The sequence below is a fragment of the Oncorhynchus gorbuscha genome, linkage group LG06 (assembly GCF_021184085.1).
Source record: "Oncorhynchus gorbuscha isolate QuinsamMale2020 ecotype Even-year linkage group LG06, OgorEven_v1.0, whole genome shotgun sequence".
Taxonomy (NCBI): domain Eukaryota; kingdom Metazoa; phylum Chordata; class Actinopteri; order Salmoniformes; family Salmonidae; genus Oncorhynchus; species Oncorhynchus gorbuscha.
Genome location: NC_060178.1, coordinates 44,414,398 through 44,437,531, shown reverse-complemented (window position 1 = coordinate 44,437,531; position 23,134 = coordinate 44,414,398). Strand labels below are relative to the sequence as shown.

Below are 23,134 nucleotides of genomic sequence, written 5' to 3'. Positions count from 1 at the left end.
GAGTACACCACACACGCAGCACGAAAGCCGAAACAAAAAGCACATCTACTCACAAGATCAATGGACATGGGAACAATAACTGACAAGACAATGGTGAACAGAGGACACATATATACAATTACTAATCAGGGGAATTGGAATCAAGTTTGCGTAATGAGACAGTTCATGAACGCCTAAGAGGCCGGTGACATAGACCTCCGGAACTGGTGCACGGAATGAGCAGCAGTACCGGGGGAATCGGTGACAGTAGCTACGCTACTCAGGCCAGAGTGCTTAAAAGGACTAAAAGGAATAGGCCAAACATTCCCAGTCTGCAACTGGGTATTGTGAAGTAAGTAGTCTAGGACAATTGACCAAGACGGGAGGGAAGAACAGTTCCCTCTCACCACGTGTGATACACCCCTGATGTATCCATTCTAAGAACACTCCAGAACAAAAGAAGCCTACAACTAAGAAGGACATTGTGACTTCTGGTGGACATCCCGAGACTTATATCGAACTACTCCCAGTAGATGGGAACTACTCCCCTCAGATGGGAACTACTCCCCGTAGATGGGAACTACTCCCCGTAGATGGGAACTACTCCCCGTAGATGGGAACTACTCCCCGTAGATGGGAACTACTCACCGTAGATGGGAACTACTCCCTGTAGATGGGAACTACTCCCCGTGGTGGGAACTACTCCCCGTAGATGGGAACTACTCCCTGTAGATGGGAACTACTCCCCGTAGATGGGAACTACTCCCCGTAGATGGGAACTACTCCCCGTGGTGGGAACTACTCCCCATGGTGGGAACTACTCCCCGTAGATGGGAACTACTCCCCGTGGTGGGAACTACTCCCCGTAGATGGGAACTACTCCCCGTAGATGGGAACTACTCCCCGTAGATGGGAACTACTTCCCGTAGATGGGAACTACTCCCCGTAGATGGGAACTACTCCCCGTAGCTGGGAACTACTCCCCGTAGATGGGAACTACTCCCCGTAGCTGGGAACTACTCCCCGTAGATGGGAACTACTCCCCGTAGATGGGAACTACTCCCCGTAGATGGGAACTACTCCCCGTAGATGGGAACTACTCCCCGTAGATGAGAACTACTCCCCGTAGATGGGAATTACTCCCCGTAGATGGGAACTACTCCCAGTAGATGGGAACTACTCCCCGTAGATGGGAACTACTCCCCGTAGATGGGAACTACTCCCCGTGGTGGGAACTACTCCCCGTGATGGGAACTACTCCCCGTGGTGGGAACTACTCCCCGTAGATGGGAACTACTCCCCGTAGATGGGAACTACTCCCCGTAGATGGGAACTACTTCCCGTAGATGGGAACTACTCCCCGTGGTGGGAACTACTCCCCGTGATGGGAACTACTCCCCGTGGTGGGAACTACTCCCCGTAGATGAGAACTACTCCCTGTAGATGGGAACTACTCCCCGTAGATGGGAACTAGGGTGCTAAATATTAAAATTTACGGTGAGCGTAGTTTCCAAATGTATGTATGATAAGTCCACTCGTTTTGTCTCTCCCGCTCTTGATCTTTCCCTACCCCTTTCCATTGTGTAACAAGCTGTCATATCAGGTTAGTCCACTAGGGACCTGTCATATGCATTATTTTAGTAATCAATAACTTATAGCGTGTGTGTGTGTGTGTTTATGTATTTCTATGTGATTATTTAGTTAGTTAGTAAATAATTAATTAAGACAATTTGTGTATTGCTGATTCATCACTTGTGTTAGGGTTCGTGCAGATGTACAAGGTCAACGACATTCAGAATGAGACTGATATGAAGAAATTATTGATTGATGACTGGTATGATGCTATATTCTTGAGTTAATTCAGGAAACGGCAACTCATTAAATAAACTTTTCCAGTGGTGGCCCAAATTCCTAGTGAGTTACATGATTCATTTAATCGAGTAATAATTAAACTTAGTACGTAATTATTCGATAAATAAATAATCATAGTCACGTTGTCACACTTTAATGATGAAGACAGCACCTCTGCAGACAATGAACATTGCATTCTCTCAAGATGCAGAAAGAATTCAATCCTATTTCTCCACTCCTGTTCCCAAGTCCAAATTTTCCATACTTTTGGTATTTCATTTTACTGCAACAAGTGATTCATTCTACAGGAGTTATTATTAAGGCTATGTGAGAGGTTATGGACCTACAGTCAGTGTCCAGATTTCAGTTTTGATTTAACCCATCTAAACAGTAGGCTACAGTTCCCTTGACATGTCAAAGGCCTCGTGTCTGTCAAATTTGGATAGCGCCTCACAATCATCACACATAACAAGGCCGGCACTGCTATCATCCGCTTTTACTACTTGACCAAATCTTTTCCAAACATTACTTTTCTGGCCCTCCCGTCTCTTTATTTTTCAACTCTTCTTTCGCAGCGTTTCTCTTGTTGAGTTCAACTTAGACAATGTCCTTTTTACCTCCGTGGATTGACGTGAACGTTTTCTGCCAGTTCCCAAAAGCAATATTTGGCGCATACAGTTAAGCCCTGAAGCTTAGGCTTATGCACTTATACCAGATAGCCTAAAATAAGGAATGAAAAACCTCAATGTAGCCTATATAAATTGCACAACGATTATACATTCGTAGATTTTTTTAAGTATTGTTTCTCTTTATTCAACCCATCCGCCACAAAATATTTAATTAATCCAAACCTATCCGCTCCGCGGATACAACCACAGGGGCTGCGGGTTATGAGTCAACCGGAGCATCACTAACACACATCCCTCCATCTCAGTGGCATTCAAACTTTTTCAGCGTGGGACCCCATTTTATCCCAGCAGAATCTCTGGGGAAATTCACGATCACCACCGAATGAGAGAGAGAGAGAGACATTTGCTTTAACAATGTAAACATACTGTTTCCCATGCTAATAAACACCCTTTGAAATAAGTTGAGTTGAGAGAGAGGGAGGAGAGATACAGCAAGAGGGAAAGGAGATGTCAAGGGAGGGGGAGATAAATAATGTGGTTATGAGAGAGAGCGAGGGGGAGAGAGAGAGAGTCTATTTAATCCAAGTCATTTATATATTTAAAAAGTCCTCCATTTCATTAGTATTAAGTAATTAGGTAAGAAACGTCTAAAGCAGAGAGATGATTTAAACTCTTAACTCTATATGCTGCTCGAGCTGAGGGAGAATCAGATGGAGTTAACACTGACTGACTGAATGACTGACTGACTATCAGCAATAGGAACTAACCGAGGGAGTGCAGACGGGAAGCACAATCCAGTAGGTCGGTGTGTAGACAGACAGAAGTGAACATTAACTGTTTGTTTTTTTGGATGATTGACAGGGCTGCAACTCTCATTGGAAGTGAGTGGCTCTCTTAGATATGGGTTACCATGGGGAAATCAGACAGTGAGCAGTTGAAAGTCCCACTCTGCAGTAGAGGAGTGTGCTAATTCATCTCTATGAGTCAGAAGCCCTCTCCCCCACACAGAGTTATAAGGTATCAGAACGCTCAGTTGCTTTACAACTCTGCTAGCCTCACCAACAGCAGGAGCACAACTATGTCTTTATAGCCGTCAGGAGACAAATGATTTCACAGCAGCAGCACAAACTAACACCATAAATCCATCACACTTTTGAAGCCTTAAGCTATTAAAAAATGGTCTCTGGCCATATTTGACTAATTGCAGTATCTTACTAATATCTCTCAAATGCAAAGTTACTTGTATAAGTGAGGTATAACTGAACTTGGGGAACAGATGCAAACTTGTTGATCATTATCTTAATGGTGTTGTAGTTAGTTAGCGGTTCATGTTTTCCCAGATTGCAGTGGCACACGGCTGGGTTGGCAGAGAGGACGCCAGATGGGGCACAGACAGGGTGGTACTAGGTCTGTTGCCACAGTAACACAACAGCATCTTTCTGGGCAGAGACAGTCAGTCGGCTGAAGGGCAGAGATAAAAGAGAGAGAGACAGAGATAACGGTGTTGTTTATGAATGCTGCCCATGACATGCCAGTGCCCAGAAGCCACAAATCCAGCAGTAGGAAGAGGAGCTCTCTCGCCCAAAGGAATACAAAAGGAAAAGCTGAAGTGTCTTGAGTCAATAAGTATTCAAACCGTTTGTTATGGCAAGTCTAAATAAGTTCAGGAGTAAAAATGTGCTTTATTATTTGTCACATGCGCCGATTACAACTGTAGACTTTAGCGCAAAATGCTTACTTATAAGCCCTTAACCAACAATGCAGTTAAGAAAAATAAGTGTTAAGAAAATATATATATATATATGAAAAAAATATTTTAAGAGCAACAATAAAATAAAGGTAGAGAGGCTATTACAACGGGTACCGGTACAGAGTCAAGTTCCTATGAAGTTAAAAGTTATATTAAATAAACAAATAAGAGTCCATGCAAATAGTCCAGGTGGCTATTTGATTAATTGTTCAGTAGTCTTATGGCTTGGAGGTAGAAGCTGTGAAGGAGCCTTTTGATCATAGACTTGGCACTCCGGTACCATTTGCTGTGCGGTAGCAGAGAGAACAATCTATGACTTGGGTGAGTGGAGACTTTGACAATTTTTTGGGCCTTCCTCTGACACCGCCCAGTATATAGGTCCTGGATGGCAGGAAGCTTGGCCCAAGTGATGTACCGGACTATACACACTACCCTCTGTAGCACCTTACGGTCGGATGCCGAGCAGTTAACATAACAGTCGGTGATGCAACCTGTCAGGATGCTTTCAATGGTGCAGCTGTATAACCTTTTGAGGATCTGAGGACCCATGCCAAATCTTTTCAGTCTCCTGAGGGGAAAAAGTGTTGTCATGCCCTCTTCACAACTGTCTTGGTGTGTGTGGACCATTATAGTTTCCTGATGATGTGGACACCAAGGAACTTGAAACTCTCGACTTGCTCCACTACAGCCCCGTTGATGTGAATGGGGGCGTTTTCGGCCCTCATTTTCCTGTAGTCCACAATCGTTTTCTTTGTCTTGCTCACGTAGAGGGAGAGGATGTTGTCCTGGCACCACACTGTCAGGTCTCTGACCTCCTCCCTATAGGCTGTCTCATTGTTGTCGGTGATCAGGCCTACCACTGTTGTGTCGTCAGCAAACTTAACGATGGTGTTGGACTCCTGCTTGGCCACGCAGTCGTGGGTGAACAGGGAGTACAGGAGGGGACAAAGCATGCACCATAGAGGGGCCCCCGTGTTGAGGATCAGCGTGGCAGATGTTGTTGCCTACCCTCACCACCTGAGGGTGTTGTCAGGAAGTCCAGGATCCAGTTGCAGAGGGAGGTGTTTAGTCCCAGGGTCCTTAGTTTAGGGATGAGCTTTGTGGGCACTATGGTATTGAATGCTGAGCTGTAGTGAATGAACAGCATACTCACATAGGTGTTCCTTTTGTCCAGGTGCGAAAGGGCAGTGTGGAGAGCGATTGAGGTTGCATCATGTGTGGATCTGTTTGGGCGGTATACAGGTGTTGATATGAGCCATGACCAACCTTCCAGAGCACTTATTGGCTACTGACACGAGTGCTACGGGCCAGTAGTCATTTAGGCAGGTTACGTTCACTTTCTTGGGCACAGGGACTATGGTGATCTGCTTCAAACATGTAGGTATTACAGACTTGGTCAGGGAGGGGTTGCCAGTTGGTCCGCACATACTCTGGGTACATGTCTTGGTAATCCGTCTGGCCCCGCGGCCTTGTGATCAAGACCATTAAACAGGTCAACATTCATATTGGCTATGGAAAGCATGATCAAACAGTAGTCCGGAACAGCTGGTGCTCTCATGCATGCTGCAGTGTTGCTTGCCTCGAAGCAAGCATAAAAGGAATTTAGCTCATCTGGTAGGCTCGCGTGACTGGGCAGCTCGCAGCTGGGTTTCCCTTTGTAGTCCGTAATAGTTTGCAAGCCCTGCCACATCCGACGAACGTCAGAGCCAGTGTAGTAGGATTCAATCTTAGTCCTGTATTGACACTTTGCCTGTTTGATGGTTCGTCTGAGGCCATAGTGGGATCTCATAAGCGTTCGGATTAGTGACCCGCTCATTGAAAGCGGCAGCTCTAGCCTTTAGCTCGGTGCGGATGTTGCCCGTAATCCATGGCTTCTGGTTGCCTGTCACTGTGGGGATGATGTTGTTGATGCACAAAATTGATGAAGCCGGTGACTCAGGTGGTATAGTCCTCAATGCGATTGGATGAATCCCAAAACATATTCTAGTCTGTGCTAGAGGCCATAGTGGGATCTCATAAGCGTTCGGATTAGTGACCCGCTCATTGAAAGCGGCAGCTCTAGCCTTTAGCTCGGTGCGGATGTTGCCCGTAATCCATGGCTTCTGGTTGGGATATGTATGTACGGTCACTGTGGGGATGATGTTGTTGATGCACAAAATTGATGAAGCCGGTGACTCAGGTGGTATAGTCCTCAATGCGATTGGATGAATCCCAAAACATATTCTAGTCTGTGCTAGCAGTTCTGTAGCTTAGCATCCGCGTCATCTGACCACTTCTGCATTGAGAGAGTCACTGGTACTTCCTGCTTTAGTTTTTGCTTGTAAGCAGGAATCAAGTGGATAGAATTATGGTCAGATTTTCCAAATGGAGGGCAAGGGAGAGCTTTGCACGCATCTCTGTGTGAAGAGTAAAGGTGGTCTAGAGTTTTTTTCCCCCTCTGGTTGCACATGTGACGTGCTGGTAGAAATGAGGTAAAACGGATTTAAGTTTGCATTAAAGTCCCCATCCACTAGGAGCACCGCTTCTGGATGAGCATTTTGTTGTTTGCTTATGGCCTTGGGTGTGGTCTTCGTACCAGCGTCGGTTTGTGGTGGTAAATAGACGGCTACGAAGAATATAGATGACAACAGTCTTGGTAGATAGTGTGGTCTACATCTTATCATGAGGCACTCGAGGCGAGCAATACCTCGAGACTACCTTATAATATCAGACATTGCGCACCAGTTGTTATTGACAAATAGACACACACACACACACAATAAAAGATCCCAGAAATGTTCCATATGCACCAAAAGCTTATTTTTCTCAAATGTTGTACAGAAATGTGTCTCATCCCCGTTAGTGTGCATTTCTCCTTTGCCAATATAATCCATCCCCCTGACAGGTGTGACATATCAAGATCATTACACAGGTGCATCTTGTGCTGTGGACAATAAAAGGCCACTCTAAAAATGTGCATTTTTGTCACACCTCACAATACCACAGATGTCTCAAATTTAGAGGGAGCGTGCAATTGGCATGCTGACTGCAAGAATGGCCACCAGAGCTGTTGCCACAGGATTGTATGTTAATCTTTCTACCATGAGCCACCTCCAACATCGTTTTAGAGAGTTTGGCAGTACTGTACGTCCAACTGGCCTCACAACCGCAGACCACACAAGCCCAGGACCTCCACACCCGGCTTCTTCACCTGCAGGTTCATCTGAGACAAGCCACTTGGACAGGTGATGAAACTGAGAAGTATTTCTGTCTGTAATAAAGAAAGCCCTTTTGTGGGGAAAAACAAATTATGATTAGCTGGGCTTGGCTCCCCAGTGGGTTGGCTTGGCTCCCAAGTGGATGGATCAATGCCCTCCCAGGCCCACCCATGGCTGCACCACTGCACAGTCATGTGAAATCATTGAAGTTGTTTGTGCATGTTGAGTTTATATTTTTGCTCAGTTTAGCAAGCCACAGCCGGCAACGTGTAGGAGCGAACCATTTTCGTGAACGGGGTGGTGTACCTAATAAACTGGCCACCGAGTGCACATGTGTGGGTGCTCTAGAGGGAGCGATGACAGAAAAGCCAATAGAAGCCAGAGGTCAAGATCATAGCTTCTCTCCTCCAGCATGTCCTGCAACCCAAAGTGTGTGTGTGTGTGTGTGTGTGTGTGTGTGTGTGTGTGTGTGTGTGTGTGTGTGTGTGTGTGTGTGTGTGTGTGTGTGTGTGTGTGTGTGTGTGTGTGTGTGTGTGTGTGTGTGTGTGTGTGTGTGTGTGTGTGTGTGTGTGTGTGTGTGTGTGTGTGTGTGAGCGTGTGTGTGTGTGAGCGTGTGTGTGCATGCGTGTGAGCGTGTGTGCTTGACAGCCTATACAGTTTTATTATTTCCTGTTGAAGAAATGAGCTGGTTGTGATTGCATTTCACTAAATGTCACCAGGCTCAACTTAATCCACCAATAAGAACACATGGGCCACAGCTCCTGTTGAGACAGTGCTGTGATGTCCTGTCTGCCTGTCTGTTACTCTCTCCAGATCCTTTCTCTATCTCTCCTCCAATTGTCTCTTATTCTCTATATCTATCTCTTTGGAAGAGGGGTGTGTGTGTGTGTGTGTGTGTGTGTGTGTGTGTGTGTGTGTGTGTGTGTGTGTGTGTGTGTGTGTGTGTGTGGTGGCCGGCATGGCAAACTGTCAGAGCATTCACCTAAACCTGTCAGATTACATTAGGCTGCTGCATCAGCGCTGGAGACACCTGAACGGAGATAAACACACAGGCACACATCTCCGGATGTGACAAATGGACAATTTTGCTAAACGTTTAAACATCATAACATTCAGAGAAAAAAAAAACATACAACTCCACATCAATTCACAATGCAGAATAATGGTCTTTTTACACATGACCGCTAGGGCCGGGCAGTGAAGTGACATCTACCGCAGTCATGTACCCTTGAAAGCGCCTTGGCAACGGCATGTTTGTTTGTCTGTAACGGTACACTACAGCTTTTCAAACGCCGACATGAAACCTTCTCTGGAGATAGTTTTGAAGCGCCACTGAATGGGCATTTTACTTTACTTCTGTATAGGAATGCCCCATCTGAGCCGGGATTAACGTCCATCACTAGGGGGGGCAGAACTGTCAATCAAATCATCTTGAGCTGACTGCCTGTATGCTGCTTGCGCGGAGACCACTCTCTCCTAAAAAAAAAAAACGTTAAAGTTTGTTTGTCGTGATTTACCATGACATTCAGTAGAAAGAAAGGTAGGAATCGACTCCTAAAATTAAATATTTTTGTAACAGACACAGATTAGTTGCCATACTTCCACGAACACAAACGCTCACATCTTTCATAGCGAGTTAGCGAGGGACTGCGAGAGAGAGGAGAGACATAGAATAGGCAGGTCGGCCACCAGGCAAAAGGAGTCAGACCCCTGCGCTAGGTCTATCTATCCACAATCAAAAACTGTATTTCGCAATGGAATGTTGTATTTCACAACTTCAGTAAAGCAGGGCCTACCATCAATGAATAGGCTAGGATATTCAACATGCAACAGATTGAAGACTGAACACACTCACATTATTAGCGAAGATTAAGAGCAGGCGAGCATTTGATTTTAATTCAGTGTAAAAAAAAAGAACATTGTTTATCCATTAGGGATTTTTCTTAGCATTAAAGGATCTCAATTTCGTTTCAATTTTTTTACGTTAAAACGTTCACAACCCTAGCGCACGAGCACACACACAGACATGTACACAATCCCCAGCGAGAAGGAGCTACAGTATGTAACGCGTTGACTCTGACTAAACAACCAGTGAACACTATTTACTGAAAGTGTATGAGTGTTCTCTGTATGTGTGACTTGCTGGGTGGATCCATGCTGTGTTGGCACTTTTCCATGTCATGGAACGGTTGTCTCCACATGCAGTGGTTCCGGTTCTATCCACACAGACACACACTCTAATGTCACAGGAACAGCAGAGCCACTAGGCCCTGACTGTGCAGAGCTCAGTGTGTATTCTCAGCTCCTAATTGGGTCGTATGCAAAAAAAAAAATATATTTGACCTTTATTAAAACCTGTTAAAGATAGGGCTGACTACTGCCCCCTAATATATGCATATAATAATTATAATTGAATAGAAAACACTCTAAAGCTTCTAAAACCGTTCAAATTATGTCTGTATGTAAAGCAGAACTCTCAGGGCAGCCATTCTCCCAAACTCTCTCTTGTCATCATGAAAGTTTGGCCAACTTTGACGTCTTCGCCCCCACCCTTCCCAACCAGCTACCGATCTGGGAATAGTTTCTATCTATTCAGTGCGATGTCTGCTTTCAGTGGGGCCTGTCATTGTGAGAATCGCACGCTCCCTCCACTTTTGGCGGGCTGAAACCTTCTGGTCACACGAAAATACATGCACTTTGATGCGCGCGTCGGGTCCAGAGCTCTCTTTCTTCCAGGGTTGACCAAACGATGTCTGTTTGTCTGTTCGAGCTAAGGATTGGTTTGCATGTTCAGAACATGCTAAAGCTTGATTCTGCACTTAGTTTGACCAGTTTCGTCGACATATAATATGTAATTTTGAAGTTTTGATGCGCATCCACTAGAATTTTGGCTGCATTTCAGACGGAATTTGTCGTGTTTGATAGCCCAAAGACACAGACTTGAAAACCAAACGCAGTTTTTGGTAAGTATGACTACTTCCACAGCTTATGATCGAAGAACATCAAAGGTAAGGGAATATTTCTGTGGTTATTTTTGTGTTTCTGTGGAGTCCAACATAGAGGAGACATAATGCTAATGTGTGAGCGCCGTCTCATATTATAGCCTAGTGAACGAATTCTGTAACGTTAAAAATAAATGTAACACAGCGGTTGCATTAAGAAGAAGTGTATCTTTCTATCTATATGTAGAACATGTATATTTAGTCAAAGTTTATGATGTGTATTGCTTGTTATCTGACGCTATCTGCCGGAGCTATCATCATTTCTCCGGACATTTGAGTAGCATTTTTTGAACATTGCGTCATTGTAAACAGAGATTTATGGATATAAATAGCATATTATTGAAAAAAACATAAATGTACTGTGTAACATGTCCTATTACTGTCATCTGATGAAGATTTTCAAAAGGTTAGTGAATTATTTTTCTTTGAATCCTGCGTTTGTTGATTGCATATTTTGTTCAACTTGGCTATTCAAATTAGCTGTGTCTTTGGTGGTGGTTTGACATAAATGTGCTATGTTTTCGCCGTAAAACATTTTAGAAATCTGACTTGCTGGCTGGATGAACAAGGTGTTTATCTTTCATTTGAGCTATTGGACTTGTTAATGTGTGGAGGTTAAATATTTCTAAGAATATTTTTGCATTCCATGCGCCACCGTTCCAGCTGAACGTGGGAGGGGTCGTTTCCAAAAGGGAACCCTACCCCGTCATCAGGTTAACTAGGCAAGTCAGTTAAGAACAAATTCTTATTTTCAATGACAGCCTAGGAACAGTGGGTTAACTGCCTGTTCAGGGGCAGAACGACAGATTTGTACCTTGTCAGCTCAGGGGTTTTAACTTGCAACGCTAGTCCAACGCTCTAACCACTAGGCTACCCTGCCGCCCCAGATAAATCATTGTATGTACAGTGTTTTGTAGGCTAAACAGCCAGTAACAGACTCATTGAAAGGTGTCCATCCACTCTACCCAGAGTGCGTGGAAACACGCTTTGCTGATTAAATTTCACTTCCTTATGTTAATAAAATACATTTTACCAAGACAAATATGATTATAATTGTTCTGAATCATTCAACGAGGTAACTAACTTATTAATAGCATTATATATTTTTTTAAGTCGGATTTCGCAACATCCGATAATAAGAACTGAGCTCTGTTGACATAGCGGTGCAGGTTTCTCGTAACTTTTTTACATTTTGTGGTCATCGTCTTCATTTTTCAATTTTTCATTTTACATTTGACATTTTGTGGTCGTCGTCTTCAAAGTTGTTTCCGCGAGTGGCAAAAAGCTAAATTAGCATGACACGAGCTGAATTAAATGTTAAAGGCTTTGAAAATAAAAAGCATGGCATCAGTGCGCCATTGACATTTCACAGAGATACGCTTGTTTTTGTGAGAAATCTTTGAAAAAGAAGAGGAATTTCAAATGAATATGAAAAGTGTATACTACCGTATGTCTCTAAATCGATGTCCATCTTACCTCTATATTATTTGATTTACTGTGTATTCGAGAAGAAAGATGAAAGTTCAACGGGAAAGTGAGCCTGTCAGGTAGCTAGTACAGAATCCAGCCTAGTTGACGCAATGTAATTTCCCGAATTTTTGACCATTATTTTTCTCTGGCCTCTTATTGATTTAACTTAGTCACCTTAATTCTTAATCCTACAAAGGTGAAAACTCCATTAACGTTTGAACGGATAATGATTGAGACATAAGGTTTGAACCATTGGTTTTCTCAGAGGATTATCTACACAATTAACATATGATCAAAGTATGCATTTTTGATTGGACACCCTACTCAATGTCAGCCGGCTTCTTTTTCCACTTCAGAAATTAACTAGGCTTCTTTTCATTTAAAAGTTTCAATTTGCTAGTCAGAAAAAGTCAGTATAGCCTTTCTCCCACTAGAACGAACGATATGCATCTTCTAGTGATCCATTGATAGGACAGGCGCCTGTCAGTCACAAAGCAAGCAATGACAGCGAAACACTGCTGTCTGTCCCGCCTCTCGGTACCTGTGTTATTTTGTGTGCTGTGGTTGGCTGCAGTCAAATGTATTTTCACGGAGGAGGGAAGACCATGATGCTTCTTCATTGTCTCCTGTGAGTGAATTGACACGTCCCATGTAATGTGTGGTAAAGATGAGTTGAAAGCCACTTAATTATTGTTTTGTGGCACATTCATTTGTTTTCTTTTGCATGTTTCATAGGCCTATAGCCAGCCACGGAGACAGGGCGCATTGGCTATTTACTGTCTTTTTGATTGACGACCGAACAGCTTAGTTTATAAAAGATGTCGACCTGAATTAATAAAGTTCAATATACTGTATATCCCTTTGGTATTCATAAATCATACAACATAGTTAAATGTCCATGGTATCGCATCTAGACAAGTAATCTTGTTAGTATTTTCCTAGGATTCTAAGCCCATGTTGAGACTTGCCAGTGTACCCTAACGTAAACTCACTCACTTTTGTACATTGCCTTGGTCCGTACAATTGCCCTTATTTTAGCACCCCGTAATACTTCCAGATCAACTGTAATGTCAATATCATTGTAAAGCACAATTTCTCCCCTTTCCAACAGAATCAATTACATGACCTAAACGCTGCCCGTTTCTGCATAATTCAAGAAGGCAATGAGCCCCGTCGGGTCTTATTAAAAATGGCGGGTGGGGAAGCGAAACTAATGCGTGATAGTGAGAAGGAGAGATGTTGTGTGGGAAAATTGCATTTTTTCACTCAATCTGTCCAATTTATCGTCTTATCGCCTCTAAAATATAAATAAAACACTATAAAGAGTTTATATAATGTGTCATTACATATCTATTTGAAGGTTTGTGTTGAATTTGAATCGGATTTTTAGGGCGGTGCTAAAGTGATCTTAGAAGTAAACAACGGCTTTGAGAATGATGATCATAGTCTGCTGATGGAAAAGTGTCTGTTTTAAGACTGTCTTCAATTTGACTAACGACATGCCACTGGCATTGAGTAAAGCCAGCGTGTCTATGTACGCAGATGACTCAATACTATACACGTCAGCTACTACAGCGAGTGAAACCTGCAGTTCATTTCAGAATGGGTGGCGAGGAATAGGTTAGTCCTAAATATTTCAAACTAAAAGCATTGTATGTGGGACAAATCATTCACTAAACCCTAAACCTCAAGTAAATCTTGTAAGAAATAATGTGGAAATCTAGCAAGTTGTGGTGACCACTGCCGTGGTCAAAACATGTTCATACATTAGCTAAGATGGGGAGAAGTCTGTCCATAATAAAGCGCTGCTCTGCCTTTTTAACAACACTATCAACAAGGCAGGTCCTACATGCTCTAGTTTTGCAGCACCTGGACTACTGTCACGCCTTGACCATAGAGAGCCCTCAAATCAAATCAAATTTTATTTGTCACATACACATGGTTAGCAGATGTTAATGCGAGTGTAGCGAAATGCTTGTGCTTCTAGTTCCGACAATGCAGTGATAACCAACAAGTAATCTAACTAACAATTCCAAAACTACTGTCTTATACACAGTGTAAGGTGATAAAGAATATGTCCATAAGGATATATGAATGAGTGATGGTACAGAGCAGCATACAGTGGATGGTATCGAGTACAGTATATACATATGAGATGAGTATGTAGACAAAGTAAACAAAGTGCCTCAGGGTTCTCTAGGGTGTTTTAGGTCAGGGTGTGACTAGGGGGGGGTTTCTAGGTATTACATTTCTATGTTGGTGTGTGTGTATGATTTGATGAAAGTGTCAACAATGGAGTAGTCGACTGTTTTCTGTGTAGCAAAGCCCCTATTTAACACCTGCTTCATTCTTCAATCATAGCTGTAGGTCTATTCATGGGTGCCTGACATTGTATAAAAGTGGGGGTGCACAATCTGGCGGGGAGGGGGGGGGGTCAAAGAGAAGACTAGAATATTTATTCTGACTAGATTACTAATCTACAACCTTCCCAAAAAAAAGTCCCACCCACAGTGATTGATTGGCAGGTCTGAAACCCTAACTCTATGATTTACACACATCCTGCCCCATCCCCTGACAATCCCACCCACAGTGATTGATTGACATGCCAAACTGTTAAAGGTTTAAATTACAGAAGGACACATTGGCTTCCTTACCCTATGAGTCCACAGCAGCTGAGCCAATATAATTCATAATTTGAAAAAAAGAGTTTTTGTGGCAATTCATATCAGTAAAACTTTAAATATGACTTTAATCTCAAGAGAAGACAGGTTTAATGTTTAAAAAAGGTAATCTTACTTAGTAAATAGTCCTGCTCATATAGGCCTAGACCTAGACAATATCCAAAACAATTAACAATACACTGAATACATACATTTTCAGTCATTTTATTGTAAAGTCATCTTTCTACTCAATACCACAACTAATTTGACCTGTCTGGGAGGTAAGGTAGCGGGTAATGGACCCTATCAGATATTTATATAGTTGGTGATGTATATAAACTAATTACAACTTTAAAAACATTTTTGTTAGATTACAATTGTACAATTCATGCTCCCCGCATAAAAACCACAAAGACTGCCGGAAAGGCCCGAACGTAAGATCTTAATTTTGATGACTCACACGGTGAGACATCTGTAGCCTACTGTACATGGTAAACTGGTGCGCACCAAGATCTACCTCCCATTTTAGTTTGGAAAACAGCTGTGAGGATTTTTACACAAATATTCACAACATATTGACACAATTACAATCTTCATAGTATAAAAAATGTAATTGAATCAATTACACTTGTTTTTTTTGCTTTTTACAAAGTGGAATACATTTTTTACACTTTTTTACAAAGTGTTTAATTTGCATAGCCATAGAGACATACTCACATTTGCATAGCAAGGGCTGCTACAGTACACCCTGCTACCACACAAAGCTTGGCCATCTTGATGAATACTAATGCAATTTCTAGCTAGCTCCATGCTACTAAACCACGAGTTTATCATATTTTTTCCCACAAGAAAATGAAGAGTGAACATGGATTTTTATTTCCTCACTGTGGGACGCTGAACGCGGGGTGTTGTGGGATTGTTTTCCGAAGTAAGAGCTGATTCGGAGAAAACCTCAAATTCAACTTTTAGAGCAATATTACAGTATAATAAAACGGTATTTTAAGAGTTTGTAACTCGTGAATGTTTTCTTGGAGTGCTCTTGCTAGCAGATACCCATAGACTTCTGTCATTGCTAGTTAGCATTGACAAAACTACCCCTAACTTCCTTCACAATGGACATAAAAATGGTATCCACGAGTTAATCTGACTCTATGGAAGCAGATAAAAGTCCTGAAGTATCCCTTTAATGTTTTCAATCATTTAGTTGTGTATTTTGGATGGAATCAAGTCATCAGAATGTGCCACGGGCCACTAAAATAGAGCTTGTTCTGCAATATATTTTCTGGAACTCCCTGGCTGGCTACTTTTGCTATTTGGCTAGCTACTATATGTACTTACGGAAAACACTGATGTGATGCTGTATTTCTGGTGGACCACATGTAGACTTTTCTGCTGAAAACCCCCAGAGAGAAACAGCATGCTGTTTGTTTATGTTACAATGAACTGCTCCATATAAAAGCTCCATATTTGATGAGGGGTGTGTGTGTGTGTGTGTGTGTGTGTGTGTGTGTGTGTGTGTGTGTGTGTGTGTGTGTGTGTGTGTGTGTGTGTGTGTGTGTGTGTGTGTGTGTGTGTGTGTGTGTGTGTGTGTGTGTGTGTGTGTGTGTGTGTGTGTGTGTGTCTTACCTGGGTGTCCATGTAGTGGTGAGTGTGGTCTGGGTAGTGTTGGGGAGGTGCTGGATGTCACAATCAGGCTCTTCCTATTGCTGGTCCGACAGCTGGTGAGAAAGGAGACACACACACTTAGAGAAGAGCCACAAACTTAAAAACACAACAACACACACACACACCGAGGCAGTACATTCAATTGAACTGGGAGGAGATTTCCAGTACATCTGGAACCAGATGAACACTTATTCCCATAATGTGTTCTATCAACAAGCCATTCACTCTTCCAGTGTCCGCATATCAACGAAAAAGTCGCTTTATTAAGACTCTCCACTTCAAGCACATTAGGGGTTACAGTAGACCTAGTTAAAGGAACAGTGTAGCAGCTCCACACACACACACACACACACACACACACACACACACACACACACACACACACACACACACACACACACACACACACACACACACACACACACACACACACACACACACACACACACACACACACACACACACATTCCAGCTGTCCCCAGAGTCTCTGTGTTTCTGTCCCTCCTCTCTCTCTGTCCCCACTCTCAGTAACGGCTACACTCAGTCTGAGCAGCTTTTCATCTCTCTCTCTCTCTAAAGACCCAATCATCACAGCTGGAAGCCTGTACAGTACTCAATGACCACTTATCAGAACTGCACACTACATTGGATTTGTGTGAGGTGACTGACTGAGGAGGGTGTGTGTGTGTGTGTGTGTGTGTGTGTGTGTGTGTGTGTGTGTGTGTGTGTGTGTGTGTGTGTGTGTGTGTGTGTGTGTGTGTGTGTGTGTGTGTGTGTGTGTGTGAGAGAGAGAGAGAGAGAGAGAGAGAGAGAGAGAGAGAGAGAGAGAGAGAGAGAGAGAGAGAGAGAGAGAGAGAGAGAGAGAGAGAGAGAGAGAAAAAAGGAGCAGTGTGTGTGTGTGTGTCTGTCCATCTGTCCGTCTGTCCGTCCTTGAGGACAGTGTGCCAGTGTGTGTGTCCGTTACTGTTGATCTCTAGTTTTATGAGTATAATAATCCATTAACTGTTCGCAGTAAGAATCCCAACATAAAAACACCTGCAGAGCTCAATGACTTTGCACTACTACTATAGCTGCTAGCCTAGTACTGCTGCAATGCTAATGTTCAGTACACAAGCATACAAAACAGGTATATACACACACACACACAGCAAACTGACAGTGCCATCAGTCAGCTCTGCTTAATGTTTGTATCTCACAGCAGGTGGTCTACAACAGAGAGCCTGCATAGGAGTGGAGAGAAGAGGAGAAGAGAGGACAGAAGAGGACAGAAGAGGAGAGAGGAGAAGGGGAGAGAAGATTCACGTTTCACGTTTGAAGAGAAGAGGAGAAGAGAGGTGATGAAAGAGGAGACGGTGGTTCGAACTAGAGGTCAACCGATTAATCGGAATGTCCGATTAATTAGGGTCGGTTTCGGAAATCTTTTTGGACATCGATTTGGGTTAAAAAAATATATATATATTTTTTTTACATTTAATCTTTATTTAACTAGGCAAGTCAGTTAAGAACACATTCTTATTTTCAATGACGGCCTAGGAACGGTGGGTTAACTAACTGCATCGTTCAGGGGCAGAATTACAGATTTTTACCTTGTCAGCTCGGGAGATTCAATCTTGCAACCTTACAGTTAACTAGTCTAACGCTCTAACCACCTGATTACGTTGCACTCCACGAGGAGACTGCCTGTTACGCGAATGCAGTAAGCCAAGGTAATTTGCAAGCTAGCATTAAACTTATCTTATAAAAACAATCAATCAATCATAATCACTAGTTAACTACACATGGTTGATGATATGACTAGTTTATCTAGCGTGTCCTGCGTTGCAAATCGATGCAGTGCGTATCATTGCTCCAATGTGTACCAAACCATAAACATCAATGCCTTTCTTAAAAACAATACACAGAAGTATATATTTTTTAACCTGCATATTTAGCTAAAAGAAATCCAGGTTAGCAGGCAATATTAACCAGTTGAAATTGTGTCACTTCTCTTGCGTTCATTGCACGCAGAGTCAGTGCAACAGTTTGGTCCGCCTAGTTTGCCAGAATTTTACGTAATTATGACATAACATTGAAGGTTGTGCAATGTAACAGGAATATTTAGACTAATGGATGCCACCCGTTAGATAAAATATGGAATGGTTCCGTATTTCACTGAAAGAATAAACGTCTTGTTTTCAAGATGATAGTTTCCGGACTTCGGCCATATTAATGACCTAAGGCTTGTATTTCTGTGTGTTATCATGTTATAGCTAAGTCTATGATTTGATAGAGCAGTCTAACTGAGCGGTGGTAGGCAGCAGCAGGCTCGTAAGCATTCATTCAAACAGCACTTTTGTGCGTTTGCCAGCAGATGTTTATGACTTCAAGCCTATCAACTCCCGAGATTAGGCTGGTGTACCCAATGTGAAATGGCTAGCTAGTTAGTGGGGTGCGTGCCAAGTCATCCTGGTCCCTTTTCAGAAAAACAGCCCCAAAGCATGATGTTTCCACCCCCATGCTTCACAGTATGTATGGTGTTCTTTGGATGCAACTCAGCATTCTTTGTCCTCCAAACACAACGAGTTGAGTTTTACCAAACAGTTATATTTTGGTTTCATCTGACCATATGACATTCTCCCAATCTTCTTCTGGATCATCCAAATGGTCTCTAGCAAACTTCAGACGGGCCTGGACATGTACTGGCTTAAGCAGGGGGACACGTCTGGCACTGCAGGATTTGAGTCCCTGGCAGCGTAGTTTGTTACTGATGGTAGGCTTTGTTACTTTGGTCCCAGCTCTCTGCAGGTCATTCACTAGGTCCCCCCGTGTGGTTCTGGGATTTTTGCTCACCGTTCTTGTGATCGTTTTGACCCCACGGGGTGAGAACTTGCGTGGTGCCCCAGTGCGAGGGAGATTATCAGTGGTCTTGTATGTCTTCTATTTCCTAATAATTGCTCCCACAGTTGATTTCTTCAAACCAAACTGCTTACCTATTGCAGATTGTCTTCCTAGCCTGGTGCAAGTGTACAATTTTGTTTCTGGTGTCCTTTGACAGCGCTTTGGTCTTGGCCATAGTGGAGTTTGGAGTGTGACCGTTTGAGGTTGTGGACAGGTGTCTTTTATACTGATAACAAGTTCAAGCAGGTGCCATTAATACAGGTAACGAGTGGAGGACAGAGGAGCCTCTTAAAGAAGAAGTTACAGGTCTTTGAAAGCCAGAAATCTTGCTTGTTTGTAGGTGACCAAATACTTCTTTTCCACCACCATTTTTTTTCTCATTTTGTCTGTCATTGTCATGTTTTGTCATATATTGTCATGTCTTGTCCTTGTGCTTCCCCTTCTGTTCGTTTCCCCCTGCTGGTCTTATTAGGTTATTTCCCTCTTTCTATCCCTCTCTCCCCCTCCCTCTCTCCCTCTCTCGCTCTCTCTCTCTATCGTTCCGTTCCTGCTCCCAGCTGTTCCTCATTCTCCTAACTACCTCATTTACTCTTTTCACACCTGTCCCCTATTTTGCCCTCTGATTAGAGCCCCTATTTCTCCCTCTGTTTTCCGCTTCTGTCCTTGTCGGATCCTTGTATGATGTTCGCTGTTCTGTGTCCTTGTCTCGCCCTGTCGTGTTTTACCTTCTTCAGATGCTGCGTGTGAGCAGGTGTCTAGGTCTGTTACGGCCGGTGCCTTCCCGAAGCAACCTGCAGTCTGTGGTCGAGTCTCCAGTCAGTCCTCTCTACTGACGAGTGGATTTCAGTTTTCCTGTTTTGTTTTCACCTTGATAATTTCCAGGATTATTACTTTTGTCTAGAACTGGAATAAAGACTCTGTTTTCGTTAAGTCGCTTTTGGGTCCTCATTCACCAGCATAACAGTCATAGTTGAAGTGTACCTATGATGAAAATTACAGGCCTCTCTCATCTTTAAGTGGGAGAACTTGCACAATTGGTGGCTAACTTTTTTGCCCCACTGTATATATATATATATATATATATATATATATATATATATATATATATATATATTACTATTTGTCACATATCAGTTTACAAACAATGTAAAAAATAATCATTGCGTTAATAAAGCTGCATACAAAAATGTTTTGTTCGTGTATTGTTTTAGTAAGGCAGCTCCAAAATGCAGGTGTTTCAACCTAGCTCAGTGCTTTCTGTGGTGGTGGGGCAGCCAGCAGAAAATACAGAGCATAGGGGTTGGTAATGTTCTCTAGTTATGGCGTGATTGGCTCAGTGTTCTGTCACTCATGTCTAAGGGTAGAGCTTGAAAATTCAAGCCCCTTAGGTGCTGCCATAGAGTTATATTAGAAGTGCCCATCCAAGAAGGCTCAAGATCATTGGCCACAGATAAAATGGCATCTGGCAGAGAAAATGTACTGTTTAGCAACCAGACAAGTCTCCACTGATAGCCAGGTGTAGCCGTGGTAAATTGTTGGGACTGCTGTTGGGACAGCTTTATGTACCGTTTTAGTGCAATTAATGTTTTGTTCAGTGTTGTGTAGTGGCTTTGCTAGCATGCATCCCCAATATTAAATCTTGTTTTGGCCCACCAAGATTTACATGCTAAAATTGACACTGATTACACCTATCTATACATACTTTACATTATTTGCGAGATCAGACATAATATCACTATAATCCGAGTGTTATTTTTTGGAAGTTTCTTTCATTTTAGCGATTCAAATGTGTAAATATTTCAACAGTATCAAAAGATAACTTTTTTTCAATGTCACAAATCTTTCTTCTCTTTCTTGTTATGTAAGTGTCACAAATCTTTCTTCTCTTTCTTGTGATGTAAGTGTCGAGACGATGCTCTGAATCCCATGCTCTGAATCCGTTGCGGTCTTAGAGACGCAACGGAAAAACAATGTATTCCGTTGATCCCATTTCAGCCATTACCTTGGAGAGCATTGAAGAGTCGCAGGAGTACAATGAAAGCAATCAATCCAGAGACATTTAAGTGACAAGTGGATTTTGCACCCCTCAAACTCAGGAAATAGAAAACGACAGACCCTTAGGTGGGCAGGGCACTTTGCTACTCAAAGGGTGTGACGGGAGGATGGCGAGAACAGAGGGGTAAGTAGGGAGACTAGAGAAACACTCCACCGCATGCACACATATTTAACAACATCCTGTCTAGTGGAGAGAAAACCAGGACCATATCAAATCCACAACAAGCCCTTGGTACATTAACATATAGCTGTGGTGAGAGAGCAGCTGTGTGGAGGGAGGCAGGCAGGGGCGTGAAATGAAAGTTGCTCTGTAATTACAATCATCCAGATTTCCCAACATTTCTAAAAACATGTTTTCACTTTGTCATTATGGGGTATTGTGTGTTGATGGGTGGGAGAGAAAAAAATCAGACTGTAAAACAACAACATTTGGAATAACTCAAGGGGTATACATACTTGCTGAAGGCACTACAGAATTAAACCTAATGATTATGGCTCTAGATTGCAGGAAAAAGCTGTTTCAGGTTTTTGAAAGATTCTACATTATCCAACTTCCAAACGGGGGACCTAGCACCCCTCTGGACCACCCCCCAGCCATCATCACGCACTTTGTGCCCCCTCAGATTTTTGGGGTTCATGACCCCTACAGTACATGGCAGCCTTGAACACATACATCTGAGGGATTTGTGAGGTGTGTGTGTGTGTGTGTGTGTGTGTGTGTGTGTGTGTGTGTGTGTGTGTGTGTGTGTGTGTGTGTGTGTGTGTGTGTGTGTGTGTGTGTGTGTGTGTGTGTGTGTGTGTGTGTGTGTGTGTGTGTGTGTGTGTGTGTGTTTTTATTATCCTTGTGGGAACCAGAAATCCTCACTAGGACAGTAAGATGAGGAAAATTCGGACAAGTGTGGACATTTTTCCAGTCCCCAGAAGTAAAGAGGCTATTTTAGGGAAAGGGGTTAGGTTTAGGAGTTTAAGATTTAAGTTAGGTTAAGGAAAATACGATTGTGTGTGTGTGTGTGTGTGTGTGTGTGTGTGTGTGTGTGTGTGTGTGTGTGTGTGTGTGTGTGTGTGTGTGTGTGTGTGTGTGTGTGTGTGTGTGTGTGTGTGTGTGTGTGTGTGTGTGTGTGTGTGTGTGTGTGTGTGTGTGTGTGTGTGTGTGTGCTCAAAGTCTACTTCAAAGCGTTATACACTAAGGAAAGGTTTAACAGAGACTCATCGTAAAGCCCAAGTCTCAGGTCAAACAAATCTCTCTCTCTCTCTCCTGAGTGAGGTGCCAGAAGGTATAAGTTTGATGAAAGGAATCATCCAGTTTGGTGGGATCATCCAACTACTGCGAATACATCAACAGTACCAACCTGCCTACGTCTGTAACCAGGTGGGAGGTCTTAGCTAGGAGCTAGAGTTCGACCGATTAAATGGCATTGGCTGATTAATTAGGGCCGATTTCAAGTTTTCATAAGAATCGGTAATCTGCCTTTTTGGACGCCGATTATGGCCGATCACATTGCAATCCACGAGAAGACTGTGTAGCAGGCTGAGCACCTGTTATGAGAGTGCAGCATCAGAAGGACCTTGTGGCTGCAAGGAGCCACGGTAAGTTGCTAGCTAGCATTAAACTCATCTTATAAAAAACTATCAATCTTCGCATAATCACTAGTTAACTACACATGGTTGATGATATTACTAGGTTAACTAGCTTGTCCTGCATTGCATATAATCAATGCGGTGCCTGTTAATTTATCATCGAATCACAGCCTACTTCAACTTCGCCAAACGGGTGATGAATTAGCTAAATGAATTAAATATTTTTAAACATGAATATTTAGTTCAAATAAATTCATGTTAGCAGGCAATAATAACTAGGGAAATTGTGTCACTTCTCTTATTTTCAGTGCAAGCAGAGTCAGGGTACATGCAGCAATTCGGGTCACCTGGCTCGTTGCGAACTGTGTGAAGACCATTTCTTCCTAACAAAGACTGTAATTAATTTGCCAGAATATTACAT

General features: G+C 42.8%; 1 protein-coding gene across 1 annotated transcript in view; it reads right to left on the bottom strand.

Annotated features, from left to right (window-relative positions):
• LOC124038006 (microtubule-associated serine/threonine-protein kinase 2-like) overlaps positions 1-23,134 on the bottom strand; it is a 170,438-nt gene that overhangs the window by 66,985 nt on the left and 80,319 nt on the right. The window contains 1 exon segment of the mRNA XM_046353356.1: positions 16,165-16,256. Within this exon segment, the coding sequence (XP_046209312.1) occupies positions 16,165-16,256 (92 nt within the window).